Genomic DNA, 27,950 nt, shown 5'->3' on the forward strand with positions numbered 1-27,950 from the left:
TTGCAACAAAATCTTTTCATCATTTGAATCATTGATGAAGTTGCAGTACAACATGAGAAATGTAGGGTGCCGATGAACTATTTTGACTCAACTTTTATTTTCTAGATGTGTGCGGGTGCTTATTTGATTCACACCCAGTGTGCAAATGAATAATAGAATACAATCATTTCTACATATATTTGCTATATTACAGCTCTCACAAAAAGAATGACTGCCAATGATGTAAACAATTGACATAGGTACCTGGCTTGATCAGACTAGGCACCTTGCATCTGATGGGATCTGGAAAATTCAGCTCTGCATTTTTGTTTCCAGAGTGAGATCCTTATACTTTGGGCAACTCTGATTACAATCCAGAAGCCTTGTCCTGGACAGTGAAATTTTCAGTGTGGTCTCTGCCATGAAACTTTCGGAAAATACACCTTTATCTTCCCATCCCATCCTCATTTGCTAGCATGTATGTGTGGCAATTTTGGTGGATCACGACTTATTAAATTTGCCCACATGTTCACAATGGTTACAAAGTAATGCCGTCCATCCCAAACCACCATTTTCATGCCTGATTCAAGAGAATCAAAATAACGTTAGAGATTGATATGAGGGGACCTGAAAAAGATGGTCAAGATTCAGAACATGATTGTACAATTTACTAATTGTTATGCTTGGTTATATCCCCACGTGAAACTCAATCTTCTAGAATCAGTTATCACACTTCAAAAGATAAGCTGTTTACTAAGTATGACTATCATGTTGGTAAATCAGATTAATCTATTCAGGTGGAAATTAATGTGTTTATAAGATTACGCTATCTACTGTATCTAAAGCCAACATTGGCCCTAAAGGAAACTTAAAAGCAAAGAACATTGACGCCTCAATGTTTTTACAAGTTTGAAGACAATAGAACTTAGGTTTAAATTCATAAGTAATCAGGGTTATCTGAGAGGGTGATGTCTATCATCCAAAAAATCTACACTCTTTAAGGCCCTAGAGAGGGAGCTCTTTTCATGCCCTACCTACATCTTGCAGATGACAATGTCAAACCTCTCTCTCTCCTTTTCTTCTTTGTCCTAGAAAACATTTTATACCTAGCAACAAAATCAATATCTTCATACCTGGCACTGATCCTGCACCTAAACCTGATAGGCAGCATGTACTTTCTTGTCCGGAGAAGACTTGTTTATAGAGTTCATGTGCATCAAGATCATGAATACTCTGGATGGAACCAAGTAAAGCTTCAATGTCATATTTTAAATCAGTTGGATCAGACAGACTTTGAAGGGCTTCTTCAAGTCCTGAACTTGACCACAAAGTAGAACACTCCCTCACAAGAGAAAGGATGTTAGTGGGATGTTCAGAACTAAACATTATCCAAGGCTTGTACAGTTTGGTAGAAGATTCAACAATCTTGACAACTCTGTAAATTTCTCCAAGGGCTAAAATGTACTGCCTGCCTGTAAATGCCCAAATTATTATATCAACACTGAGATTAACAAAACAAAGCGTACATAAAATTTTATATGCTCTCCTTTCCAGTGAAGCACCTTGAGATTTAGATAATAATTGACTGTGGATGTTTTTCTGTAATGACTGCTTCCAAATCAAGGCACCATGTTTCAGCTCTAGCGCACAAACAGACAAAATCGTCAACCATGTAGAAATATAATTAGATTGATCCTCAAAAGATCCCAATTTTAGAATCTTCAGTGTTGATGCAGCATGTTTCAAGAGTCCAGTTGCCGTTCTCAAATCCTTCTCTGCCTATTCAAGTGAACATACAAAACAGTGTTGTAACATGGTGAAAGCCAAAGCAATTCATCAATCATATGGAACAAGAATATCTACACTCTACCCACCATTGCATATTCTGAGAGAGGTTAGTTCAGATATAGAACTTCATATTAAAATATAGTAAATTTTAGTATATAAATATATGCTGAACAGTGGCATGGAGGGGAAGCTTTTGTATATTGAATCAAGGGTATCAGATCAAATCCCAATTATTACCAGCCTGTTATGGAATGAACATCAGTTTGATGTACGGCAAAATTGTCTTCATCCCTAAAAGACAAACAGGGTCATAACCAGATATGGTCATCCCACCAAAAAAGGGTCCTAGGAGGAGTACTGAACCAATCTATACTCTTACATTTTTGTTGAATTGACCTCTCAAGACTTGAATCAAATCAATTCTCATTTAAATAAGGGCACATAGCTCCATGAATCAAAGCAAAAGACACACACCAGTAGTAATTTCTCTGATAAGTGATATTCTGATTCAAGCACTTGAAGCTTTTTTCCCTGCAGAATCTTGGCAAATTCACCTAGGTCAATACTTATTGATTGGAGGTTCTCTGAGGCCACTTCTTTGGATAATATGCCTTCTTTATACAGTTCATTGTATAGACCCTACAAACCAGGCAAGAGACAAGATAATGACATTCATAGTCCAAAACAACATTGAAAGAAAAGTTCATTCTTTTGCACTTCTTCATGTCTTGGTTCACCCCAACTAAACTCACATCTGAAAATAATACCATTAGTGGAGTTCTGGCATGTATACATTGGATACACATATAACTAGGCACCAGAATGGATCAAACTGATGCCACAAAGTATTACTCAGCATTGTGGATCAAAGGAACGCTACAAAGAGTTGCTCAGCAATATTTCAAAGGCTAATGTAAAACCAAATAAACATCACTGTGCATCCTTATACATTTATTGATAACTGTATCAAGAGGAGAAAGAGCTCCAGATCCTAAGTAGAAAATATTCATTTTCAAATTTATGATTTTGACATGCAGTGAGCAAGTGCCAAGAGTTCAAGCAAAGTAAACAGAAAGGGGGTTCTTGTAAGAATTCTCCTGATCTTTAGGGTATGCATCTTTTAAATGTAAAGAGAGTCTGTAACTAATAAAAGTGAAAAGAAAATTGCAAGAATGATCAGATATAACTGCAACCTGGATTTCCTCCTCAATAGCTTGTACTTCAGCATCTTCACGAGAAGGAGTAGCAATGCTTTGATCTTTCTAATAAAAAGCAAATTTCAGAAACAAAATACTTTTAAAAAAATTACTACCAAGAAAAAAGGGAAGGACAAAAATAAATTCAAGGAATCTACCAACCTTCATATTGTCAAGATGGATAAGTGCAACAAAGCACAACTCAGTAGCCATTTTAGAATAGAAGTCCACATACTCATCTAGCCATGTTTTGGTAGAGTATTTTTCATATGAATCTCCATAACCATGCAGAGAGTTCTGGTTTTCTCCTTGGGTTCCAGAATCGGCACCTTTAAATTCCCAGGAATCATCATTAAAATCGCTATCATCATTTACTAAATTGGAACCCACCACTGTCTGGGAGGAAAGAAGCCCATCTTCACTTGGATTGCTTATGTGATTTAAAGAAGCATTCTTCTCAGCTTGACTATATAAACTTGATATAAGATCATTGATAGATATATTTGAATGGGTATCCTCCATGACAGTTATTGGGGAGGTAGGCTTATGAATGGAAACATCTTCATATCTCAATGAATCATTAGGTTCAGGATCCGCATCACCAAAGATGGACAGAGGCAAGGCGCCTTTGTGTTTCTCCACCCTTTCCTCATTCCCCTGAGCACAAAAAAGGAAAGATAAGCAGGGACTGAGAAGAAAATTTGCCAATGAAAGTATGTACAACTAGTAAAGTTCACTTTTCTCACAATGACAAACAAAATACAATATGTTAGATGAAGAGGCATATCCAGAAACCAACATATCTCATGCAATAGGCATTTCATGCTTAACCTGTGATCAATTAATAGAAGCTTAGCAGAGCATACTGGATTGACCAATGCCTCATCAGTCAGATTTTTATGAATGACTTTTTACTGAACAATATCACATACTAAATGAACCAATACCTGGATATGACTGTCAAATAAAAGGTCCTCCACACCAGAAGAAGAAGCATCAGCAACGTTTGGCTCTTCCTACATATATTAGAAAAAAAGATTGAAGTTTAATAAGGTGGATTGTTTGAGATATAAAGTGAGAAAAAAGAATGAATATCAAATCTATCAATTCATCACCTTAGTCTTCGATCCATTTCCTGGTATTGTGTCCTTAAAAGCCCAGGACATTTCATCAGAATCAATATTGTTATCAATGGAAGAAGAAATCACGCCGTTTTTGGTATCATTCTGCAAGCTTTGAGTTCCAAAACTCGGGGCAAAACTAAATCCTACATCCCATTCACCAGGTTTGTTAGAGATTCCACCTGGTGTGCCAATCAAATCACTAGGACCATTCACACCATTCCCAAAACCAGCACCAAATTCAACTCCCTTAGGATTTTCCTGCTCTCTGCCATCAACCTTCAAAGTAGTAAATGTCAGCAGTAGTAAACAAAATGGAGTTCCTGAACAATTTGTAGAAATGAGAAAAGATATATGCAAAGTACATAAAATTTTATATCTAAAATAAAGCCTCCTTTAGATATGTGAAGTAAATGGAGTCCCTGGACAACTTGTAGATATGTGAAAAGATGTATATAATCAATTTAAAGTACAAAAAACTTTATAACTGAAAAAAAGCCTCCCTTTAGGTATACACAAGAGCCAAATAACAGCAAACTATCACCACCAATAAAGTAACAGAACTAATTTGTGGTTACATTGTTGACAAGGATTTTCTGGCCTATCAAAGTAAAAGAGAGAAATTTTACCTTAGTACTGCCAGTTCCAGAGCGTGCCTCAGATTCTGCAGTCTTGAAATCCCATCCATCATCATCACCAAATTCCTCATTTTCGTCAACTAAACTAGAGTTCAACCTACTTACATTAGAATTTACCCCATTATCATTCGAATTCAGCCCACTGACATTTGTACTCAATGGATCCCAACTCAAAGCAGTCACACTGAAATGCGAAATTGGCTCACTCTGATCACTCTGATAAAACAAAAAATCAAAATAATGTCAATAAAGCAACCTTATAAAAAAAAATTCCAGCTGCTGTTATCTTATCTGCATAGGGATTAAGCATCAATAGTCGATATTTCCTGCTTTTCTCAATTCTATTTAAACAACCAACATGAACTAAACAATGAAAAGTTCAAAATCACGAGAGAGATATAAACTTTACCTTCACATTCTCAACACCAGCTTCTGCTTTTGATTCTGCACCCCTAAATTCCCACCCATCATCATCCTCCTCCTCCTCATAAACCAAATCAGAGCTCCCCCCATTTGAATCCAACATCGACCCGTTCTGATGCAAAACCGGTCCATTTGAGCCCGGATCCAACCCATTTAACCCCAAATTCCCTTCTTTTCTTTCCATCCCAGCCCCATTTGATTCCAAATTCTCCTCTTTTTTATCCAAAGCAGAAGCATTTACACTCAAATCCAACCCATCCACCTTCAAAACCGACCCATTTAACTCCAAATTCAACCCGTTCCAATTCCAAGTCTCCACCTTAGGATTCATATCAACTTCCTTCTTAACATCCAAACCCAACCCGAAAGCATTTCCTTCCTTTCCCCGCTCACTTTGTTTATACAAATCCGCTAACAAATCATTCAAATCCGATCCTTTTCCCTTCAAACTCCCATCCTTTTTAGGACATGAAAACGTCGCAGTTGCACCATTAAACCCTGAGTCCACCGCACCGGATCCCTCTTCGTCTTTTTCTTCCTCCCCAAAAATCGATAACGGTAAAGCTCCATTCAGCTTGGCCCAATGGTTTTTCACCGACTCGACTCGGCTCGGAGCAGAGCCGGGCTGAGTTGGAGGGGACGAGTTGGGGAAGGGATCGAAATGAAACTGATTGACAGGAAGGGATTCGGTGCGGGAGATAGCATTGCTGGAGTTCATGAAATCTCCCCAATCATCATCGTCGTTGGCGGTGATGGTGGCGGTCGTTGGAGGTGATGAGGAAGATACGAATTTGAAGTCGGCGAAGCCTTCTTCGTCGTCGTTTTCGGCCATAGTTTCAAAGGCTTCGAAAGCTTTTCCTTTTTTCGCGCGATGGATCAAACTGATCTGAAAATCTCAGAGTACCCCTTTTTTGGTGCGTTTTCTGAAGAAATGGGTGCGCAGGTTTAGGCTGTGAGCACCCATCACACGTTAAAGAGGCTGGCCCATAAAAATTGGGGTTGGCCCATTACTTGACCTGTCTTAAGGGGCCCATTTCGGTTTTATAAAAGTAATTACAAAAAAAAAAGATAAAATATACTTACAATTTTTATAATCTTATTTTTGTCACATAATATCTGACGAATTTTTATAATTTTAATTTTTTTCATGTTCCATATCATAATTTGTTTTAACTAATTTTACTCAATTAACATTTTATAAATACTTTTAATTAGTATTAATTCTATAGATAATTTCTTTTATTAATTTAATTATTTTTAATTGACAATTTATGGATACTTTTTATGAATTTTATTATTTTTTTCCCATTATCGTGAATAGTTTTCATATAAAATTAATAACTTAATTTTATAAAACCAAAAAAAATTGAAGGATTTAATTTTAAAAAAAGAAAAACACCATGTGAAAGAAGATACATGCACAAGGGTGTTGGTATAAAGAGTAATGTTGAAAGCAACCTTAAACATGACAATAAAAATATGGGGTTTTTTAATTTTTTAATTTACTTTATTTAATCATATTTGTAATTTAATATGATAAATTGAAATTGACATGAAATGATTTTTTCTTGTCCATTATTCTCTTTTTTTCTAAATCGCTTTCTACAAAAATGTTTGATTTAGTCTTTTTATGATGATTAGGATGCTTCTTTCCATGATTTTTCTCTTGATATGACTAATTGAATGTATTATTAAAAATTTACTAGTATTTGTTTCTTAAATTAAAAATGACATTAAATTCCCAACCCAAAAATAAATAGAATAAAATAAAAATAACCCAAATATGAAAAGAATTGAATTGTCCAAGATTATTGAAAATCTTGACAATATCAACTATAGGATCATTATCTAAGAATAGTCATTACCAAACATAACCATAATCATTCCTTGCAACCAAACAGGTCATAAGCAGGATGAACAAGGTTGAACACATCATGTCAAATATGTACTTACACAAAATCACAAACTGAAGAACACGAGCAACATGGGGAAGAACATATACGGATTTAGGGACTTTCATTGCACAAGACAAAGAACCAAACCCAACAAGGAAAGTACCAAGTAATGGCCTAGGCCAACCTTTGCATGCCAAGAACAAGCTCCACTGGCAAGGCTCCCGGATGGAGTGTTGGTGGCAAGGACAACCACCATCCAATCGTCCTGGGAACTAACCCCGATCCCGGTGAGGCTGGAATCGTTCATGTACTTGGAGAAATGGGTGCGTGTGAAGTTGGTGAGAACGAGGGTTGGAACCAAGTCCGGGACGCAGACGGGCAGTACGATTGCATCGCTTGTGGTGTTGGGGTCGATATGGCACTTGGATATAGCATTTGGATGGTCGGATAATCTAGTCTCATTGTTGGAGTTCGAACATGGCTGGTCCTCCAGGTCGTCGGCAATTTGCTCGGCAGCACAGTGTGCGTTTTTGTTCTTGCTGAATGACGGGAGGTTCACCGATGTCCTGAAACTGTTGAGTCCTTGAAGAAGTTGGTCTTCCACATCTGCAGAAGGTGGAAAAAGAGTCGATCACTTGGTTATCAATCAGTGAATAAGGAGAAATGTGCAGCAGATTAAGCTCATCTGCCCTAATCACCATGCTACGTGTAATGCAAGTAACAAAATGAAGACTGGAGAGATTCGAATTCAGGGCTATGAAAACTTGAACTGTCGAAAGATTGATAACTGATGATAAGCCCTCAACTAAGCCAACAGCTTGGTGGACATAAGCTATGGTCAGTAGACCCATGGTTGTCGAATTATTGGAATGTGATGTCAAGCAAAAGCCACAAGGTTAAAGAAACAAATTTGAAGGGAAGGAAACAGGTAAAAAAGATCAAAGCAAGATGCTGATCTTCTATGGAAATATCAGGAACTGTTGATGATCTCAGACAAAGTGTCCTGTCCAATGCCTGGAAAAAGACCTGGCAACAAAAAGGTTCAGCTTTTTTCCTACAGCCGTAGATCTGGTTGAGCCCCCCTGGTCACAAAAGTGTAAAAGGTTGGTGAAACTAAGACCTACTGTTTTCATTGTAATCAACAAGAATGTTTCATTTCTAACATAAGAAAACAAACTCATCCAGCATGCATGCCAACTCCTGAGTAAACTCCAAACAAGGACTGAACAAATCTCTATCAACTGATAAAGAATGTAGGAAATTTGATAGTTTGGTTTGCATGCAATTAAATTAAGACTTCTGCATCTGCAACACTGAAAAAAAATGAAGAAAAATAGAATTTAGAGGGTTAAAAAGGCCTGAAACACACACATGCAAACCCAAGCATTTCACAGTTTCATGCAAACCAAGAGAGAGAGACTAGAGATAATAGAGGACCATCACTGAGCACTGGAGGAGAAAGCAAGAAAATGGCAAGAACAACCACAAAGAAGAAGTGATGGGAAGGTTTGATAGAGGCCATGGCAAGCTTCTACAATTCCAAAGAGAGAAAAGCAATCCGAAATCTTTGTTTCTGAGGAAGGCTGAGAACACACCACAGGATGGCAAGCAGGTAAACAAGAAAAGAAAAGGGTCTCTACTGCAAAACTTTTGTATGGTATAAGCTTTGTATTTGAATTGGATACTTCCTCCCTCCTTTTTGTTGATGATTTGCCTTGGATGTCAAGCAGTTTACAGGTGCCACTTTATCGATTCGTTACTCAAGAAGAAAGCGTGTGCCTTACTGACATGTAAGGCAGTCGAGGCTTGAGAAGGCTCCCACGTGGCCGGTGGCCTGAATGCAAAATTAAGGAACTTTTTGGGGTTAAAAGCTAGAAGATTTGAGTATAATCCAGCTCTAGTTTCACAAAAAAGACAGTCGTAAAAGGCAAACTTGCAATGAAGTCTAAGAATCCCATTTTTCTCATAACCTTATTACCCGTTAAAGAATCAAAGTTCATTTTAACTGTAATGTATTCCTTCATAAGAATAGTGCACTTTGTATTCATAGCAACCCTCCATGTTCCGCCCCCCCCCCCCCCCCCTTTCTCTCCTTTGTCTTTCTTTTTGAATTATAGTTCAAGTTTGTAGTAGAATCCAGCAAATTTCTTGAGAACAAAAGATTCTAAATTCGAGCCATACCACTCTCTCCTCTTACATTAAAAATAAAATAAAATGACCATACATACTTTCTGATAACACATTATCTGTCTAAAAAAGTATATAATATCTGTCTTTGTATGTTTCTTTTCTCATTCTAACAGCAGTATCCTGCATTTTACTGATTAAATGAAGGTTTCATCCAAAAGAAAAAATTCAGGGTCAAGTCCATTTAATTTGTCATAGTTTAGATCAAAACCGACCAGTTCACTTCAAAGATCATGCTAGAACCTCCGCACTTCACATGGGTTCCCATGTCAACAAGAACGTCCGGTTCCACAGACGTGTCCACTGCAAGCGGCTGACATGACACGTGGACACTTCTGCTGCCACGTCTACGTGTCCACCTGAATGCTCATTATATTTGCCTTTTGCATCAAGTTTTCCTGTTCACTGAATAAATCAAATCCTACACTCTATATATATATGTTTTCTCGTTCACTAGGTTCCTGAAGAGCCTTAGCCATTGTAGTTTCTTGGTGTCCAAACAAAAGCCAACTTAGAGTTGAGAGAAATCATTTTCCAGGGAGACCGAGACCTGTTAGAGTGTTTGAGATCAGAATGGCTTCTGGTGGGCAGCAGAAGTTTCCTCCTCAGAAACAGTCGACACAGCCTGGGAAAGAACATGTCATGAATCCTATCCCTCAGTTCACCAGCCCTGACTGCAAGCCTTCTAACAAGCTTCAAGTATTGTTTCCTAAACACAAATCAATAGCACATTAATGCAAGTTGCATTCTTGCATTTATTGAAAATTATGATCACCATCATTGTGCAATGAGATAGATGATCAGCTTTTCATTTGCATTACTACAATGAAATGCTGCCACAAAAATGGATCTGGCTTCAAGCAAAATGTTCATAGTTGGAGCTCATAATGAATTTTCTTCACTGCTTTCTAAGTCTGATCAGTAACCTTCTGTTATTTCTAAACTTGAAAATTTGAAAGTATTCTACCTATGGAAATACTCTATATATGCATGCATGTTTGAACAAAATTCTTCTCTTTTGCAGGGAAAGGTGGCTTTAGTTACTGGAGGTGATTCTGGGATTGGCCGAGCAGTTTGCCACTGCTTTATCCGAGAGGGTGCAACCGTGGCCTTCACCTATGTGAAGTCTCAGGAGGACAAGGATGCACACGACACTCTGCAGATGCTGAAAAAGGAAATGACGCCAGACACAAAGGACCCTATGGCTATAGCTGCTGATTTGGGCTTTGATGAGAACTGCAAGAAAGTTGTTGATGAGGTGGTCAACGCATACGGTCGGATTGACATTCTGGTTAATAATGCAGCTGAACAGTATAAGGCAAGCAGTGTGGAGGAGATTGATGAGGAGAGGCTTGAAAGGGTGTTCAGGACTAACATCTTTTCTTACTTCTTCTTGACCAGGTAATGCTTCAAATTTTGTCTAAAGAATTGAGGGCAATCTTTGATTGAATACCATGTACTACCAGTTTTAGAAAATCAGTAAAAACTGTGCTACAATAACAACGGTAATTGATGATGTGATGTGATGTTGATAGGCATGCTTTGAAGCACATGAAGGCAGGCAGTTCCATAATAAACACTACATCCATAAATGCATACAAAGGGAATGATAAGCTACTTGATTACACAGCAACCAAGGGTGCAATTGTGGCTTTCACTAGAGGCCTTTCACTACAACTTGTAAAAAGAGGAATACGTGTCAATGGCGTCGCACCAGGGCCCATATGGACTCCGCTGATTCCGGCATCCTTTGATGAAGAGGAGACTTCCAAGTTTGGATCCGATGTTCCTATGCAAAGAGCCGGCCAGCCTATCGAAGTTGCACCATCCTATGTGTTCCTTGCCTGCAACCACTGCTCCTCCTACATAAGTGGCCAAGTCCTCCATCCAAATGGTGGTGCCATAGTGAATGCTTGATATGGGTCTGGGGTTAAGCAAAGCTCTCTGTTTTCAGTGCCTTTTACCTTATAAACAGTGTTTTATCGTTTGCTGCATGTAAGAGTGGTAAAAAGTCCTTATCTGTATTTCCGAATGTGAGTAGCTTTTGGGCAAGGCAGCCTGAACGCTTAAGTTAAATGTGTGCTTTGAAATGAGAATGTTGGGTTTGTTTTTTTTGTGTGTAGAGCAACATCCATGGTCCTTGGGCTCTCTAGTAAGTAATAATGGAACTAAGCAGGAGCAATATCAAAAGTAAATAGATGTTTTTGCTTGTGTAAACGTGTTTATATCTGGTGAACTCTTTTCATGGTTTGTCTGTCTTCGTTTGGGATGAAAATTATCAGCAAGCAGAAACAGGGTTGTCATTGATTTCCATTCCGCAGTTACAAACTCTTGGCAGACAGCATTGGGTTTTTCATAGACACTACAAAAACCTTCGATCTCCATGGAGGCAGGTAAAAACTTGCTGCATACAGAAAAGTTATCAGTTTTTAGGGATTTGTCCAAGAAGATTATCAATTGGCCTGGAACTTGCCATTTCTGAGTGTAGCATCCAGAGAAAGTTGGGTTGAGTTTGATTTGAGGAAATGCAAGTTGGAGTTGCAGAGGAGAATAGTTTAACAATCTCAATGTAGAAATCATGTAATTCCAAAGCTGAAAGGATTGGAAATAGGAAGTATGACATGTCAAATGCAATGCAACAACTGTTCTTGTTCATCTCTCTAGGGAAAAATCTAGAATAATGACATGTCAAATGCAAACTTAGATCAGTTATAGCAGAAATATGGAAATGGGAAATAATGGCTAAAGCATTAGCTTGTAAACTTTCAACAGCAAAGATAACAAACTGACAACACCAAAGCTCATGCAAATTTTCACAGTTTTTCAGTCACCCTGCTACAAACAAAGTTTTAGCATCCCCAAGTCTTTAACAGGAGAGGGGAAGAAGCAAACTAAAGTTCAGGACACTAGGAAACAATGAAGAAAACACTACCAACTAATGTACAGAGGTGAACAGACACAGCGAGGCCATTGTCGTTTTCTGCAGCAGCTGTTTGCTTCTTTTTGGATAAATAGGGATTGGCTCATCCAAAAATTGTACACAAATCAGAGGTGAAACAGAAATAGCTACAACATTGTACAATCTGCTTAGTGTTGTTATTCGAAGAAAGATCTCACTAAGACATGGGGAGGGCAATCAGGGAGAACTGTCAAAGGAAATTTGAACTCCTTTCCCACCAATCCCGGCTGCAAAACACTGAAACCCAAATGATTCTAGCTCCCCCACTACTTTATCAACAATTGCTTCTGATAGCTCTGATTCATGTTGTCAAGGGAACAGGTGAAAGAATACGAGATTCAAGAAAGTAATAATGAATGTGACCATCGGCGAAATGGACAATCAAACTGTTAACAAAATGAAGTAATCTGACTTATGGGAATCAAAATAGACACACAAAAATGCAGTATCTCATTGAAGCCTATCTTATTCTAAAAAGCCTTTGCCCCTTCACATTTAAAACAAGATAAGAGACAGAGATGAGCAAAAAAATAAACTCATTTCAAAGGGCAGAGAGAGGCAAGGGAAAGGATTACACTGCATGCAAGCCTTACGTGGTAGGTTTCATAATGTAAATATAAAAAAGACAGAAAAGATTATAGGCACAGGTATAAATAAACAAATTAAAGAGATAAGAAAGAGGATACGGATTGGTAAAAATGTTAGCACACAGCCTCCACCACCGGCTCCCGTCAGCTTGGAAGCTAGCTTATACTTCATTGTTGTCTGAAGAACAGTTTCTATAGCAGCATGGCTGACACCTATAGATAGGAGCAAACCCTGATTCATTTCCATTAACTCTATTAGCCTCTCTTCATTTGCGGCTAAAGATAGATCATCTAGAGCATGCGACTGGATAATGTTAGACCATTCCTCGCTGATAAATTCAATGGCATTTAACACAGAGCCCATGACCTCAGGATGCTTTGATTTCCTTGATGAAACATTGGCAACCAATGCCTTTGTATCCCTCCCAACTTTTGTGTTGGTAATAAGCATTCTCAATGGCATATTGGAATCGATACGGGTCATACTACCTGACTTGAATTTTATCATGTTGCCTGTTTCATGAAATGATAACTTAATTAACCACATAGATATTGATAAACCAATTTGCATTTATGAGGTAACAAGATAACCTTCAAATGAGATTGAGGATACATGAACCCATATTGAAGTAAAATGACAAACAATGATGCTTTCCAGCCTTGTTCATTGAATTGTAGCAGGGGGTAAATTAGATGTATGGAGAAGAAAGATCATAAGGAAAATCATTAGAAAAGTTGGGAGTTGGTTGAAACAGGGTGCCTATTTTATGATAATATAACATCCACAATTTAATTTAAAACATTAGCCTGTTATGAGGGAAATTACAGAAATCATTATCACTTGTTTGGGAAATAGGTTGTTTATGTTAATAACATAAGTCCTTTCTTAGGCTACTACAATGAGTCTTTACTATGTCCAACCTTCCTTTTGGATTTCTGATGCTACCAAATTGGTTCTAAAACTCCATTTTATTCCAATCCTAGCCAGTCTGGGGTAGTGATGCACAGATAAGGGGGAAAATAAATTTAATGGTTAAAAGAATTTGAAGGAAAGAACAAGTATTTTTTACTCTATTTGAACAAGTTGCATACCAAATGTGCTGACTGAGTTGTCAACTCCAGAGGGCTTTCCATGAATTATTTTCTCCCCTTCGAAAGCCCATTTATTCAACAATTCAACCTCAGCCTCCTCAAATATAAACCATCCTTTTTGGCTCATGTCCACTTTCACAGAATCTGAAAAAGCTAGCAGAGCTGCTGAAAGTGTAACACAATACGCAGCTGATGAACCCAGGCCAGCACCCACTGGAAGCTGAGAAGTAACAATAACTGTGGCTGGCTTAAACCTGATTCATGCAGTCACTAAGTCAGAAACTAGACCATCAAAAGGAAAAAGCTAGTTAGAAAAACCAAACTGCATACATACCCTAAGATAGAGGTGTACAACCAAAGAAACGCACAAACCCCAGAAGCAAGTCCAATCCTTGCCTCGGGGAAACTTTGCTCATCAACTAGAGCAGTGAGAGATTTGATGATCTCCAGTGAGCATGATGTGGGTGTTGAAGAAAATGGAGATCCTAAGTGCGCTACCACTTCTTTGATTTTTTGGATTGGCCATGAAAAGTCTAATCCAACATCCTTGAGCTGAAGATTTATTGTATCTTCACCGTCTATGGAAAGAGCAAACACGATAAAATGAAATAAAGTCAAGGGAGATCCCTTCATCACCAAGCAGTTTCAAGAAAAATAATTACTATTAGATTGCAAAGCAAAGTTACAATTCTTGCCAAAGATTATAGCATAAAGAAACCAAGTTAGATCGATCCATTAATGTCCTTACCTAATCGGATTGGTTGATCAAGAGCAGTTATGAGAAAATCAAAATTTTCATTATAAAGTCACTAATTTCATGTAACACTAAGGAACGTCCAGATAGGATACTTCGACCAAACAAAGCTTGATAGAATGTAATTATAGAGATATAACTATGATTGTAGATAATATTAGAACCATCTTAAATAAGCAAAACTGACAAGCCCCAATCCAACAATCTGCATCCCTACAAATTTATCCAATCTGAGTTACCAGGCCCTTATTTAAAAGCAAACCTAATCAGCTCAATCGGATTCACATACTTAGCTTGCACAAAGATAACAATAACCAACAAACAAATTCAAACCAAAGTCTACAAAATAAATAAATAAATGAATAAATAAACATATCTAGACATAATCCCAAAAGGTTGTCTCCAATCACTATTTCATGCAATTTTAAAAGAACAGATCTAAAAAAAAAACTTAGACAAAAATTATGAGCACCAAAATTTGAAGAAGCACAATAAAGCTTCATATGATCTCAAAAGGGATCTTCCAGTCAGCATTTAACACAATTCAAAAATAACCCCAACTCAATATAACATCACATTAAACCAATAAAACACCAAAAGCAAATAAGAATGGGCAACAAATTCATAAAAAAAAGCAAAACCTTGTAAAACCAGAGTAATACTTCACATAATCTCAAAAGGGTATCTGCCTATCAACATTTTACACAATCTAAAAACAACTCAACTCAAAACAAAACTTCATCTAATCCAATCCAACCGGAAAATACCAAAAACAGTATCAAAACACAAAAAAGATGATCAAAACTAACATAACCGATAAATAAATAAAAACAATTAAAAAAAAGGAGAGAAAGAAAGACATACCAGGACGAAGACGAAGAGTGGCAACAGTGTAGAGATCAATGGATGAAGCAACAGCAGTATATCCATGAACCACTGCATGTTCACCAGCGAGTATGATTTTCCCTGGAGCTCTAGCCGTTACCTCCATTTTCCTAGTGCTTTCTTTTTCCTTTTAATTCAAAATGTTAAGTTTGAGCGTTTTAGTTGATGACAAATATTGGGTTTTGTCAAAAGCAACTCCTTTTCAAAGACGAGATTTTGATTCACAATTTGGAAGTGAAAATGAAGTTGTTGGCGTCAAAGGTTGGATCAGATATTGAAGGGGGGAAACAGGGGAGCTAGTGAAGGCCGTGGGCTTGCCTCGGAGGCTGTCAAGGTAACGCCACCGCCGACGGCGGAGGATCGAAGGGGGGGATAAGGAGATTTGATGGCGAAAGGAGGCTGAGGAGCTCAGGAAGAAATTGTATTTTCCGCGCCAATCAAACCAGCCTAGGTTCCTGTTCTTGTTTGTTTGTACCTCCTTATTTTATAACTTGAGATTACTGCAAACCCACGCGACTTGCCGACGCGTGAACATCTCAATGGATAATTTGGAAATATGTTTTATTAGTTTTTAAATTGCCATAATAAGAGATTTTTTCCCTCTTTTGTTATGCTCACTTGACATCTAAAGAGTCTTTTGTTCTTATCTTTGTTTTTATTTTTTAAAATAATTTTAATATTTTATTATTTTTATTATATATTTAATGATAATATAATTTAAAAATTATAATTATAATGTTATTGTCAGATATTATTATAACAAACTTATCCCACGCGCAGTTATAAATTTTTTATTTTTATATATCACCTTTTAATGAAATGTTTAAGAAAAGAACTCACTTAAACTCGTGAATTTTTAATTTACCATGTAATGGTTACTTTATATAATTCATTCATGTCATTAAACCTTTATCTCAATATAAGTAAGTTTAATAGTTTATTTATTTGTTTATCCAAACCGTTTAATAGTTATTACGAAAAACATCTTGTAACGAGATTAACTAATTACTCTTAAATAAAACTTGTTCAATGATTTGATCGATACGCATTTATATCAAATTCTTTACTTATTGATTTGATCAACTCGTGATCAAAATTTAAATAATTCTTTTGATAATAAAATTTTTGGTATATTTTAAATTAGTTAAAAAAAAGAAAAAAAGAAGAAATATACAGACAACTAAGGCAAGGGTGAAAAATTAGATAAGAATGGATAAAAATGGACAATGAACACTTATAAGGAAAATAATTTAATTTTTTTTAAATAGGAAAATACATATATACTTTTTCATATAACTTTACAACAAATTTAATACCTTATTTTATCCATAATTTTTATATGGTATCTAAGAGGAAAATTTATAGTTTCTTTTCTGGAAATATTAATGTTTGGTTGAATAATAGGTAAATATATATATATTTAATTCAAATAATTGAGTTTAATTGATTTTTTTAATATTCATATGGGCTGTGTACTGCAAGCGTCTGGAAAGCGCTTGGGATGTGCTCCTCAATGTGGGCCAGTTCATTAAAATTTATTTAAGTCAACAGCCCATGAAACAAACTTAGTCCAAGTCCAATTTTGAACAGGATTCAATGCTGAAAGTTGAGACTGACAAAAGGGCTACCAACCTTTTTTTTTTATTTCTATTTTTTCTATTTCATAAAACTAATTTATTTGGGAATTAAATAAATTTTTATAAGTTTTATTTTATAATAGAAAATTCCCTTCCTTGTTGACTACTAAATTTTTAAAAAGCAGAGGGACAATTTTTATATTTATATATATTTTTTATTTTATCTGTTAAAAATAACTTAGGCAGATTTTTTTTTCAAGTCATGAAAAGCAAAGCAAAAGCATTAAATTTTTATGTTTAATGTTGGATATTGATTTGACCCATTTCTCTTAACTACAAGTTGCCGCTTGATTATGACTTGAGCCTAACATTAATAACTTCATTATTTAGTATATTTGAAAATTCGTGTTATTCTCTCGTAATTATATCATGTTTAGATTAAATATTTTTTATTATATGATTAAATATAAATACAACATGATTAATTAAACAGATTAAGATTTTACACAATCTGATATAATTAACACGTTTATTAAATAAATAAAATTAAATTTTATATGATATAATACAATTATAATCTAACGAATTCATTTAAGTATAATTAAAACAATTAACTTATTTAAATTAGTATTATAAATAAATTAAACAAATTATATTATACAAATCAATATAATAACACGATTAATTAAATATAAGTTAAACAAGTTTGACCCGTTTAAAATACAAAATTTAATAATTTTAAATTTTAATCTTGTTTAATTCTGTATTATTCTCGTGTTAACGGATTTTGTTCAAAATTATCGGATTTATTTTTTCAATAACACGTGAATAATAAATTGAGTGTGGTGCAACAAGTGAAAAGCTGTTGACTTTTAGTATAAATATATATTTTTTATGTTTGGTCCAGTCAAAACATTCTGCTCTCTGCAGGAATTTTACCTGATTTTTGGCTTTTCCTTCCCTCTTTGCATGGATTTTACTTTAAATGGTGCTGACTCACTGAAAACTTCAGCCATGGATGACTATCTGCAAAAACTCATTTAGTCAATTTTGTGTTGCTTGAAATCCTTGTATGTTGGTCCAAAGCATTGACATGGATGATACAGTTAAACTTCGGGATTTTTGACTTGGATGTCTCGAATTCGAAGTTCGAAATGAGAAATGATTATCTCTCATTATGTAATCAAAACCGAGGCCTAGTTTGGTTGAGATTGAATCTTAGTTCTTATATCTTTCAACTGATGCAACCAAACGTAATGCCAAAGCTGGAGGGTTGAATACTGACAGACTATGTTATGATTGAATTTATGGCTTTTGGCCTTAGCTTGCTGCCAATGTTGCTGCAATTGTACATTTGTAGCAGAGAGAGACAGAGAGAGAGAGAGAGAGAGAGAGAGAGTGGAAAGGAAAGGAAAGGAAAGAAGAAATAGTTGAACATACATGACTGATGATGGTAGTTATTGCCAAATGCACTGATCTGAATTGGGCAAGATAGTCATGCCTGATCTGATCTTGATACAGCATAAAACTTAAGACTTTGAATTGAAGATTAGTGTAGTTAATTCAGTTACTTGTTCTCTCAGCAATTCCAACTTCTTCTTTGATGGTGTCATATAGTGTCTCAACTAGATTAAGCAGAAAAGCATCTGAACCATGTTTTGCCACCAAAGAGATTGACACAGGAAGATCATTATGCATCCCCAGTGGAATGCTGACCTGTGGACAGGATGATTCTTTGAAGATGTAAGAAGTTTCTAAAGAAAAACAAGTAGAAAGTGGGAGATATTCAGGGTCATTTGTTTTGTTTTGTGTGTGAATGTTGGGGGGGAGTGGGTGCAGTGAGAGAGAAAGAGAACCTGACAAAATCCAGATACTCCAGCAATGGATAGCAAACTAAAAGCTCTAGCACGGAATACTTCCAGTGCCGCTGGATTTGATTGTAGTTTTGGTGGATCCCCTGGAATAGTAGGCAGAGCAAGGATGCCTTTATCCTGCAAATTATATATTTCACTACATGAAGGCATCTCTTTTTTCTCATTTCGATTAACTGAAAGGCTAGCTTAAAAGGAATATTGAACCAATGGAGTTAAGAAAATCCTATTCCTGTATCTATCTGTCTTCCTTCCAAATCAGAAACATTAGTATGTTTATCTGAAATGAGCAGTCCACCACATGAAAGTTTATTAGAAGTCCATGTCAGATGCTTAGACAAATGGATGCAACCATGTATATGTAAGTTCCCTAATCATCACAACTCTAAATAGAAGAATATTTGGCTAGTTATCAAGAAAAAGTAAGTACCTCAAGGAGAGCTGTAAGAGCAGCACGGAATTCATTCTGCACAGTGTGGCAGACATCAATGTTTTCCTCTGGTGTTCTAATGGCAGCCCATATCCTCTCAGATAGTCCTGGACCTAAATTAGGATTCACTGTCGTGACCCATTCAGAATGGTTGTTCTTGAATTCATACCTATGCTTCAAACAGAAATCAAGTTCAGGCGTCAATATTCAGAAGGTTCTTCGTCTAGCATGATCCTGAGCAATATGAGAATTAGCATTCAGGTGGACTGAATGAGGTAAAAGTTCCATGACGCATTGCACCTTTGAAGCAATCGCATTGCACTTGAAAGAGCTGCCAAGGATGGTATGTTATAGAAATGTTCTTCATTCCCCCCACTCATGAAATGCTGCAAACTAGGTACTTTTTCCTTTACATAGTCTCCAAGAATTACATGCTTTAGAATTTGACCTGCACTGGCAAATAGATAAAATACATCTTACATGCCAAAAAACAAACTGCTTCAGTATTTAAATGAATTGGAACACGAAATGTGAAAAAAATACTTCCATATGCCATTTCTAATGAGCCAAGTTCTGTCCCATAATCACTTGTGCAAAAGAGATATACTTAATGAGAACAATTTTCTGTGTGATTCACAGTGCCTTCTAAGCCTGAACAAATTCCATTATCTCCATGCCATAAATGACTTTTCACAAGTCTACTTATTGAACTTCACCAATAACAGAAGCCAATAGTTTGATTATTACCTCCAAAGAGCTTCTCCACTGATTTTACAAGAACTTGAGTTGTTCGATCATTTGGAATGCTTGACAAGCTGAAACAATCTTCTGGTATAATAATCTGACTAGGTCTGACAGGATCCACATTAGGTAAATGCAGCAGGACACGTCCAACCTTATTCAGAACTACAGGATCCCTAGCAAACCATCCTAGATGAGAACTGATGTTAGAAGAATGACTCATCAAATCAAGAAGCACTATAAATTGCACAGATCTAACCCTATGTTTAGTAAAACAGTTTAACTAGATAAGTACATGAAAATATTGCAAGGAGTAGTTCAGAGCAACAAATCTTTTATGGTGAAAAAACTACATTTTTTGTCAAAATTAACCAAAACTTCAAATTAGGCTTTTCAGATGTACTTGTGTAGTTTATCAGAACTAAAATTTCTCTTATGCAGTTCTCTGAAAGACACAGACATTGAGATGGTGCCATCAGGTTTCCTCCTTACCCACAGTATCAAAACTCTGTGCCATAGGAATAACTCCAGAAGTAGAGACAGCATCATGTGAAGGCCGAAACCCAAGAATCCCACAATATGATGCAGGAACTCTCACACTTCCTCCGGTGTCAGTTCCTATGTTAGAGACAAAAATCACTCAAATGAAAACTTGAGGAAAAACCAAGGAACACAGTCCATATTTAAGAAGGAATAAACACCTAGGGAGAAGTCCACGAGCCTTGCACCTACTGCAACAGCAGAGCCGCTGGAAGATCCTCCAGGTACTCTATCTGGTGCACATGGATTCGTGGGAGTGCCATAGTGTATATTTTCCCCATTGATACTGAAAAAAGGAAACAGTTATTCACATATAGCCAGCTAATATGGTGAAATTATGAAAAGAAATTTTAATGCGGTAAAAAAGAAAAAGAACTAGAAGCTCTTAACCAATATGCCATTTCATCCATGACAGTCTTGCCAACACAAGTGGCTCCTGCCCTCAAGACATCCAGCACAGCCGGTGCTGTTGATATGGCAGCTGAATGAGTCCTTTTCCAGTCAGGGTTTCCAAACCCAGTGACATATCCATCCACATCAAATCTGTTTCCAATTTTTAACTCAAAATAAGTAGTCTCAAGCACCCAGAGAGCAGAAAAAGAAGAAACAAGGGGACCCAATACTCAAAAGCTGAAATTGATTTATGTTTAGCTTGTAGACACTCACATTCAAATCAATAAGAAACAATTAGCTAGACAGATAAGCTTTAAGAGATACAACAAAATTGAAGACTCAAAAGGCAAAAAATTGGTATACAAGCATCAATATGACCATCAAAACAAGGAGCATGCTTTGAATTATTCAGGAAACATATCATTAAAAAGATTATAAAAACGAATGACTCACATGTCTTTAACAGCAAAACTGAGGCCATTGAGGGGAAGTTGCTGAGAAGGACTTGGTTGGAGAATAAATTTCTCCATGAAGGCTCCGTACTCGAAGCTTTTTGCCATGTCTGTAACTGTTCTTTCTGCACGTTCTCAAGTATTTCACAGTCAGAGAAGTAAGGTTGCCGAGGCAAGAACTGCCAGTTTGAAGATAAAACGTTCCATCTTAGGTTGCCTTGTCAGCACATCATCATTTCTCAAAATGTGGTTTCTGTGTGATGACTCTTCTACCCTTTTGTTTCCTATGTAGTAGGGTAGTTGGCTTTTGACAGTTAAACAATGGTAAAGATGTGTTTCTGTAGTTTGGTTGGACCAAGTCTTGGCGGTTATGAAAGGTTCGGAAACAGATTATAGAAGCCATAGTCACTGAGTTACCCTGAAATTGTGAATAAACCATAGCCTTAACTCAGATTGATCCTTAGTTTCATGCTGAGTGTCATAATCATATTGTTCAGAAAAATTGTAAGATGATTGTGCATGGTTTTACACTACTTTTTTTTTCTTTTAAGAAATGGTTTTTCATTGCTAGTCATAATGTATCATAGCATTCTTATTTATATCATATAAAGCAAGGCTTACAAAGGATAATGTTGCATAATTTGACCCTTTCCAAACTTAGCAATGTGGAAGTGTGCTGCACTGGCCTTGGAGCACCCTTAACTCGAGTTTTTTATCAAAGATAACAAATCATGGAGATACAGCTCAGTGTTAGAATTTAGGTTCTTCTTCTTCAGGTTCATTGGTTTCTCTGGGAGTGTTCCAACCAAAGCATTGCATCATTGCACCGTAGGCTTCAATATTCTAATTGATGGCAAGAAACAATTCTAACTTATTCACGAATCAGTCTGTTCTTGCTTGTAGAAAAATGGCTTAGCTGCATCAACGACTGCACCCTTTAAATCTTCTTTTTCCATCCAAGTGTCTTTATTAGTGGATGAGAACTCTAGTGCTTGAATGTCAGAGGTAAATATAAGGAAAATCGGGAGCTGTGCATAGCTTGGTTGGTTGAGCTTAAGTGATTGCATAATGTAAAGGGGGTTCTTGTAATAAGAAGAGGAAGCGTTGCAAACAAGTAAGGGATGTATCGGAGGTGTCAGAGAGGAAGATTGGAGCAGTTCTTGAAGTACTAAATGTTGTGACAGGTGGAAGAGAATAAAAAAAAAATAGGTGTTCTAAATGAAAATAGGCTAGAGAGAAAAGCTTTGAGTCAGAGTCTGGTAATTCTGAAAGTGAAATAGAAAAAAAATGTAAAAGGGGTTCTTGTAATAAGAAGAGGAAGCGTTGCAAACAAGTAAGGGATGTACTGGAGGTGACGGAGAGGAAGATTAGAGCAGTTCCTGAAGTACTAAATGTTGTGGCAGGTGGAAGAGAATAAGAAAAAAACTTTGAGTCAGAGTCAGGTAATTCTGAAAGTGAATGAGAAAAAAAACGTAAAAGGGTTTTTGTAATAAGAAGAGGAAGTGTTGCAAACAAGTAAGGGATGTATCGGAGGTAAAGGAGATGAAGATTGAAGCAGTTCCTGAAGTACTAAATGTTGTGACAGGTGGAAAAGAATAAGTGTTCTAAATAAAAATAAGCTAAAAAGAAAAGTTTTGAGTCAGAGTCGGGTAATTTTGAAAGTGAAAGAGAAAGTTTCCCTTTTGAATTGTGAAGGCTTTATATATATAGTGTCAGAAATAACGGTTACAAGAAAAGGTTTTAATATATGTAATGAATGGTACCATTAAGGAGAAATTTAATGTTAGGTAACCGTTACTGAGAGTTAATATTGAGTAACGGTTAGAAACTTATTATGTGACTGTTTATATTTATTGAGACTTGTTCTCGAGTAAGAGCTGATAGAGAAATGTTGTACGTGAATAAGTACAAGAGAAGAAGCTGTACAAGAACAGGTACAAGAGAAGAAGCTGTACAAGAATAGGTACAAGAGAGAAAGGTATATGAGAATAGATATACAAGAACAAGATAGGAGGGTGAAACACTTGTACTTCAGGAAAAGGTTAAGAGGAAGACCTCTTAACTATCTCCATATCTGAACCACCAAGCTAAACTCTCCAGAGCATCTCAAAATGAAAGTAACTCATGAACTCTGTCACTTATTTCGAGTTACTTTCACTGTCACCCAAGTGAAGTGATTTTTCTATTCGAAATAGCTATTCTACTTGTATTAGTTGTTCCATATGGAGTAGTGCTTTACTTATTCTAGTTGTTCTGCTTTAAATAGTACTTCACTTGTTTTAGTTGTTTTGCGTGAAGTAGCGCTTCACTTGTTCTAGTTATTCTGCGTGAAGTAGCACTTCACTTGTTTAAGTTGTTCTCTGTACAATATTATGTTGTAACATAATTCTTTAGAGTAACAGTATTAACCAAAATCAAGTATCTACGTACAATAAAGCTCTTAAGAATCTCACTATCAACAGGCAAAGATACCAAAAACATTATAAGAAGAAACAAAAGTGTGAAGATATCAACGCCAACTGGTATGGTATCGAAGACAATAGCTGACATCAGTGTCTGTAGTTAATCGATACATTATACAAACTGAGCAGCAATTATGTTCTTATATGTTTTACAATTAACTCTGGATTCTACATTGTCCATGGAAGGGGATCTAGAAATAGGAATCGTGGAAATTCATGCCTCCAGACTGTGACCCATGTCTCATGCTTCCGCATTTTGTGATACAGTAATTAACCCCTATGGTAGTTACTGCAGAATGTAACAGAGGCCTTCATAAAACCTTTAAAGTTACTTTGAAATGAAAGACAGACTGACATAAGCAATTTATTCTGTCAGCAGTTCGATTTGTTCTTTGAGGGTGTCATATAAAGTCTCAACAAGATTGAGCAGGAAAGCATCTGAACCGTGTTTTGCCGCTAGGGAAATTGCCACGGGAACATTATGATACATCCCTAGAGGTATGCTGACCTGCATAGAACAGATACTAACACATTTCAGAATCCCTATCCAGAAAAAGGGGAAAAAAAAAAGAACAACAACTTGTAGGATTTTCAAGATTGAACCTGACAGAATCCAGACACCCCAGCAATGGACAACAAGCTAAAAGGCTTGGAGAAAAACAAATCCAATGTGGATGGATTTGCTTGCACTTTTGGTGGTTCCCCTGGAGTTGTTGGGAGAGCTAGGATGCCATGATCCTAAAGAGTACATATAAGTAGAGTGATTTATAAGAATGAATATCTTACTATGAATTTTCCTTTTTGGTTTTCCTAGTAACTAGGTCATAGCTTTTCTATAATCATGCATCAGTCATCCACAAGAATATAGCCAGGGTTAGTTTAAGAGAGCTTTATTTGAATCAGCAGACTAGCAAACATTTGCAATGCAAGTAACAGAGAGAGTACCCCAAGCAGGTCAGTAAGTGCAGCACATAATTCGGTCCTCACAGAATGGCAGACATCAACGTTTTCTCCTGTTACTTTAATGGCATCCCATATCCGCTCAGAGATTCCAGGACCAAAATCTGGATTCACTTTAGTGACCCATTCAGCATGGTTATTCTTAAATTCATACCTACAGTAATACACGATCCTGAATAATATGAAAATTACCATGCAGGCAGACTATATCATTAAAAGATTCAAAGATGTTTTGCACCTTTGAAGTAATCGCATTGCACTTGAAAGGGCTGCCAAGGATGGTATATTATCCTCTTGGTCTTCATTTTCCTTATCCATGAAATGCTGCAAACTTGGCACTTTTTCCTTCACATAGTCACCAAGGATTACATGCTTTACACATTGACCTGCACTTGCAAGTACATAAAGTGAGGTCTGACTTACTAAGAAGCAACCTGATTTCAGTACCAAAGTGAAGTTGGTCACAAATGCAGCAAAATACAAAGAATCAGATGGCATGTTTAACGGGACAAGATATATCTTCATATCAGATGCTTGAAAGAAACATTTTTAATGAGTCATTTTCTGACAGACAACCCAGATTTAAAAATGCAGTTCTTTATGCTCTCTAAGCCTAAAGAAATCCTATATTATATCATTTGAAGCCAAGCCAAAGAACAAGCTTTCAAACTAGTTAACAAAGTTTACAGAAGCCTATGTTGAATCACTTACCTCCAAAGAGCTTCCTGATTGACTTTACAAGAATTTGAGCTGTTCGATCACTTGGAACACTAGATAGATGGAAACAATCTTCAGCAATAATAATCTGATTTGGTTTGATAGGATCCACATCAGGTAAATGCAGAAGAACACGTCCAACACGGTTCAAAATCACAGGGTCCCGAGCAAACCATCCTAAATGAAAATTTGGGGTCAAAAGAGTGATCCATGAAAGTAAGGGCTCTAACAGTTTTTTGGTTCTGACCTTAAGTATTATAGCTCACCAAAATGGTTAGCAGCACAGAAAATGTAGATATGGAAACTCTTTTTCCTTTATAAAAGTTATTAGTACTAAAATCTCCAAGGACATGCTTGAGAGAGAACAAAAACCAAGGACAATATTGTTCACAAGATAATATGTTTGCTTAATAAACTTGTGGACTTTGAACTGCTTCTGAACATTGCAGCGTCATTGACTGTATAATCAATATTATAATTTCTCTTATGAATTTCACTGAAAGGTAAGAGATTCCGAAAGGGTGCCATCCCCAAGCCTTCACATTTAGGCCTTACCCACAGTATCGAAACTCTGTGACATAGGAACAACTCCTACAGTAGAGATGGCACCAAGTGAAGGCCGAAATCCAAGAATTCCACAATATGATGCTGGGACTCTTACACTTGCTCCAGTGTCAGTTCCTATGTTAGAAAACAAAACAATTGGTTTTCAAAGAGGAGGCTAAATAAAGAAAGACAACAACGCATTTGAAAAGGAAAATACTCACCTAGGGAGAAATCTACCAGCATTGCACCTACTGCAACAGCAGAGCCACTGGAAGATCCTCCAGGCACCCTATCTGGTGCACAAGGATTTGTGGGAGTGCCGTAATGTTTATTTACTCCATACATACTGAATAAAAGATTTACACAGATATTCAACAGACAAGTATTATGAAAAGAAAGCATATGCAGTCATCACAATCTACCATCAAAACTCTGACCAGTAGGCCATTTCATCCATGACGGTTTTTCCAAGACAAGTTGCACCTCCCTTTAAAAGGTCCATCACAGCCGGGGCTGTTGTTGTGGCAGCTGAATGAGTCCTGGCCCAGTCAGGGTTTCCAAAGCCAGTGACATATCCCTCTATGTCAAATCTATTCCAAATCGAAACATAAAACTCATTAGCCTCAAACACTGGGATAGCAGAACAGGAAATACAAGGTACAATAATCAAAAGCAGAAATTGATTTGTCAGCTTGCAAAGATTTGAAAACGCATACTAACACACAGAGTATATAAGAGAATACAGGAAAAAAACTAATGACTGAAATTGAAAAAGAAATTACATCAGGTCTCCAGGAGAATACAGATAATATATTAAATGTATAGCTGAAAATTGATTTGTTAGCTTAGAGATTGGAGACAGATGCAGACATTCAGGTGAAATATCATACAGCTCAAGGCTATATACAATTAAACACTATATAAACAGAAGAAGGTATGGCATGGATAAAAATTTGGTGCATGAACTTAACTAACACAAGCTTTTTTGTAGACTCTGATAAAATCATAAACCCAATAATCTGAAACCAAAAATAGGCATAAAAGCATTAAGATGCATAAAAATAAGTAAAAACAAGCTTTAATTGTCATGTATCCATCAAATATAAGAAAGATTGATGTTACTGAGGAAACATTAAGAGGTAAATGTATATAGAGAGGGACAAACATGTCTTTAACAGCAAAAGTGAGGCCACTCAAAGGGAGTTGCTGCAGTGAAGGGCTTGGTTGGAGAGTAAATTTCTCCATGAAAGCTCCAAACTCCAAGCTTTTTGCCATGGCTGTTGCTGCTATCTTTGTTTGAAGTGTGTAGTAGACTCATTAATCTGTATGTCCTTTATATCAAGCACAGAACCCAGCTACAAGACAAAACAGTGTTGTTACCAGTCCTAGTCTTATGTTAGATTTCTTGTTGGCATCGTTCTCAAGCAGTAATGCAATTCCTTCTCTAATGACTCTTTTCTCCTTTGCTGACTTCTAATTAAGACTATAGTTGCTGAATTTACCTTTCACTTACTGTTCTAAAGAAATATCTGCACGAGTGGTATAAATAGTAACAAATGTGATGTGATGATGTGATGACTTTTGAGTCAGCCAGATATTGAACCAAAGGTAGCAGCAAACTATGGATATTTGATTGAATTGAAGGCAGTGCAAGTACCTTTTTATGTTGGAATGGAACTCCCTTAAGCTGCGTCAAGTCCATGTGATACGAATTAATGGCACGTTTAGTTCACGAGATAGATAAAAATAAAATAAAA

At 36.6% G+C, this 27,950-nt stretch overlaps 6 protein-coding genes across 8 annotated transcripts; 1 reads left to right on the forward strand and 5 right to left on the reverse strand.

The window, feature by feature from the left end:
• Positions 1-6,070, reverse strand: LOC18600396 (uncharacterized). Its single transcript, XM_007030797.3, has 10 exons — positions 5,132-6,070; positions 4,714-4,938; positions 4,079-4,363; positions 3,911-3,979; positions 3,126-3,620; positions 2,961-3,029; positions 2,242-2,406; positions 1,542-1,758; positions 1,113-1,451; positions 1-559 (listed from the first exon to the last, which is right to left on the reverse strand). Exons 1-10 carry the CDS (start codon positions 5,975-5,977, stop codon positions 444-446), a joined length of 2,826 nt encoding a protein of 941 aa, XP_007030859.3. The 5' UTR covers positions 5,978-6,070; the 3' UTR covers positions 1-443.
• Positions 6,071-6,929: 859 nt separating this feature from the next.
• LOC18600397 (Glycoprotein membrane precursor GPI-anchored) lies at positions 6,930-8,668 on the reverse strand. Its single transcript, XM_007030799.3, has 2 exons — positions 8,478-8,668; positions 6,930-7,646 (listed from the first exon to the last, which is right to left on the reverse strand). Exons 1-2 carry the CDS (start codon positions 8,560-8,562, stop codon positions 7,162-7,164), a joined length of 570 nt encoding a protein of 189 aa, XP_007030861.3. The 5' UTR covers positions 8,563-8,668; the 3' UTR covers positions 6,930-7,161.
• Positions 8,669-9,785: 1,117 nt separating this feature from the next.
• LOC18600398 (NADPH-dependent aldehyde reductase 1, chloroplastic-like) lies at positions 9,786-11,144 on the forward strand. The gene is made up of 3 exons (XM_018121258.2): positions 9,786-9,926; positions 10,252-10,628; positions 10,763-11,144. Exons 1-3 carry the CDS (start codon positions 9,801-9,803, stop codon positions 11,142-11,144), a joined length of 885 nt encoding a protein of 294 aa, XP_017976747.2. The 5' UTR covers positions 9,786-9,800.
• An 861-nt stretch (positions 11,145-12,005) lies between these two features.
• Positions 12,006-15,971, reverse strand: MK (mevalonate kinase). Its single transcript, XM_018122354.2, has 5 exons — positions 15,484-15,971; positions 14,200-14,443; positions 13,866-14,119; positions 12,873-13,286; positions 12,006-12,482 (listed from the first exon to the last, which is right to left on the reverse strand). The coding sequence occupies exons 1-5, from the start codon at positions 15,608-15,610 to the stop codon at positions 12,364-12,366; spliced, it is 1,158 nt and encodes a 385-aa protein (XP_017977843.2). The 5' UTR covers positions 15,611-15,971; the 3' UTR covers positions 12,006-12,363.
• A 2,376-nt stretch (positions 15,972-18,347) lies between these two features.
• Positions 18,348-21,739, reverse strand: LOC18600400 (amidase 1-like). Of its 3 annotated transcripts, none has more exons than XM_088806982.1 (9): positions 21,510-21,737; positions 21,054-21,206; positions 20,825-20,949; positions 20,616-20,741; positions 20,130-20,312; positions 19,683-19,857; positions 19,383-19,551; positions 18,938-19,072; positions 18,348-18,797 (listed from the first exon to the last, which is right to left on the reverse strand). In XM_088806982.1, exons 1-9 carry the CDS (start codon positions 21,614-21,616, stop codon positions 18,645-18,647), a joined length of 1,326 nt encoding a protein of 441 aa, XP_088663108.1. In that variant the 5' UTR covers positions 21,617-21,737; the 3' UTR covers positions 18,348-18,644. The 3 variants fall into 3 exon arrangements, with proteins under 3 accessions (XP_088663108.1, XP_007030865.3, XP_088663109.1); XM_007030803.3 differs by having other exon boundaries at positions 19,683-19,830; positions 21,510-21,732; XM_088806983.1 differs by lacking the exon at positions 21,054-21,206 and having other exon boundaries at positions 21,510-21,739.
• Positions 21,740-23,977: 2,238 nt separating this feature from the next.
• Positions 23,978-27,560, reverse strand: LOC18600401 (amidase 1-like). Its single transcript, XM_007030804.3, has 9 exons — positions 27,359-27,560; positions 26,631-26,783; positions 26,415-26,539; positions 26,203-26,328; positions 25,642-25,824; positions 25,169-25,316; positions 24,916-25,084; positions 24,574-24,708; positions 23,978-24,478 (listed from the first exon to the last, which is right to left on the reverse strand). Exons 1-9 carry the CDS (start codon positions 27,466-27,468, stop codon positions 24,335-24,337), a joined length of 1,293 nt encoding a protein of 430 aa, XP_007030866.3. The 5' UTR covers positions 27,469-27,560; the 3' UTR covers positions 23,978-24,334.
• Positions 27,561-27,950: the final 390 nt, after the last annotated feature.

Source organism: Theobroma cacao, chromosome 5 (genome assembly GCF_053813885.1).
Source record: "Theobroma cacao isolate CCN51 chromosome 5, ASM5381388v1, whole genome shotgun sequence".
Taxonomy (NCBI): domain Eukaryota; kingdom Viridiplantae; phylum Streptophyta; class Magnoliopsida; order Malvales; family Malvaceae; genus Theobroma; species Theobroma cacao.

What these genes read in the sequence shown, in the direction of transcription:
- LOC18600396 (XM_007030797.3), bottom strand. Translation starts at nt 5,977, where the DNA reads ATGGCCGAAAACGACGACGAAGAAGGCTTCGCCGACTTCAAATTCGTA. An exon ending in TATCAGAGAAATTACTACTG is followed by an intron (nt 1,759 to 2,241) that starts GTGTGTGTCTTT and finishes TCACTTGAATAG; the next exon opens with GCAGAGAAGGATTTGAGAAC. An exon ending in ATTATTATCTAAATCTCAAG is followed by an intron (nt 1,452 to 1,541) that starts GTGCTTCACTGG and finishes GGGCATTTACAG; the next exon opens with GCAGGCAGTACATTTTAGCC.
- LOC18600397 (XM_007030799.3), bottom strand. Translation starts at nt 8,562, where the DNA reads ATGGCCTCTATCAAACCTTCCCATCACTTCTTCTTTGTGGTTGTTCTT. An exon ending in TCCTCCAGTGCTCAGTGATG is followed by an intron (nt 7,647 to 8,477) that starts GTCCTCTATTAT and finishes CACCTTCTGCAG; the next exon opens with ATGTGGAAGACCAACTTCTT.
- LOC18600398 (XM_018121258.2), top strand. Translation starts at nt 9,801, where the DNA reads ATGGCTTCTGGTGGGCAGCAGAAGTTTCCTCCTCAGAAACAGTCGACA. An exon ending in AGCCTTCTAACAAGCTTCAA is followed by an intron (nt 9,927 to 10,251) that starts GTATTGTTTCCT and finishes TCTCTTTTGCAG; the next exon opens with GGAAAGGTGGCTTTAGTTAC. An exon ending in TCTTACTTCTTCTTGACCAG is followed by an intron (nt 10,629 to 10,762) that starts GTAATGCTTCAA and finishes TGATGTTGATAG; the next exon opens with GCATGCTTTGAAGCACATGA.
- MK (XM_018122354.2), bottom strand. Translation starts at nt 15,610, where the DNA reads ATGGAGGTAACGGCTAGAGCTCCAGGGAAAATCATACTCGCTGGTGAA. An exon ending in TTGTACACCTCTATCTTAGG is followed by an intron (nt 14,120 to 14,199) that starts GTATGTATGCAG and finishes TGCATGAATCAG; the next exon opens with GTTTAAGCCAGCCACAGTTA. An exon ending in GCTAACATTTTTACCAATCC is followed by an intron (nt 12,483 to 12,872) that starts GTATCCTCTTTC and finishes AACATGAATCAG; the next exon opens with AGCTATCAGAAGCAATTGTT.
- LOC18600400 (XM_088806982.1), bottom strand. Translation starts at nt 21,616, where the DNA reads ATGGCAAAAAGCTTCGAGTACGGAGCCTTCATGGAGAAATTTATTCTC. An exon ending in ATGGATGAAATGGCATATTG is followed by an intron (nt 20,950 to 21,053) that starts GTTAAGAGCTTC and finishes TCCTTTTTTCAG; the next exon opens with TATCAATGGGGAAAATATAC. An exon ending in ACAGAGTTTTGATACTGTGG is followed by an intron (nt 20,313 to 20,615) that starts GTAAGGAGGAAA and finishes GTTCTCATCTAG; the next exon opens with GATGGTTTGCTAGGGATCCT.
- LOC18600401 (XM_007030804.3), bottom strand. Translation starts at nt 27,468, where the DNA reads ATGGCAAAAAGCTTGGAGTTTGGAGCTTTCATGGAGAAATTTACTCTC. An exon ending in ACAGAGTTTCGATACTGTGG is followed by an intron (nt 25,825 to 26,202) that starts GTAAGGCCTAAA and finishes ATTTTCATTTAG; the next exon opens with GATGGTTTGCTCGGGACCCT. An exon ending in AATCAGGAAGCTCTTTGGAG is followed by an intron (nt 25,317 to 25,641) that starts GTAAGTGATTCA and finishes TTGCAAGTGCAG; the next exon opens with GTCAATGTGTAAAGCATGTA.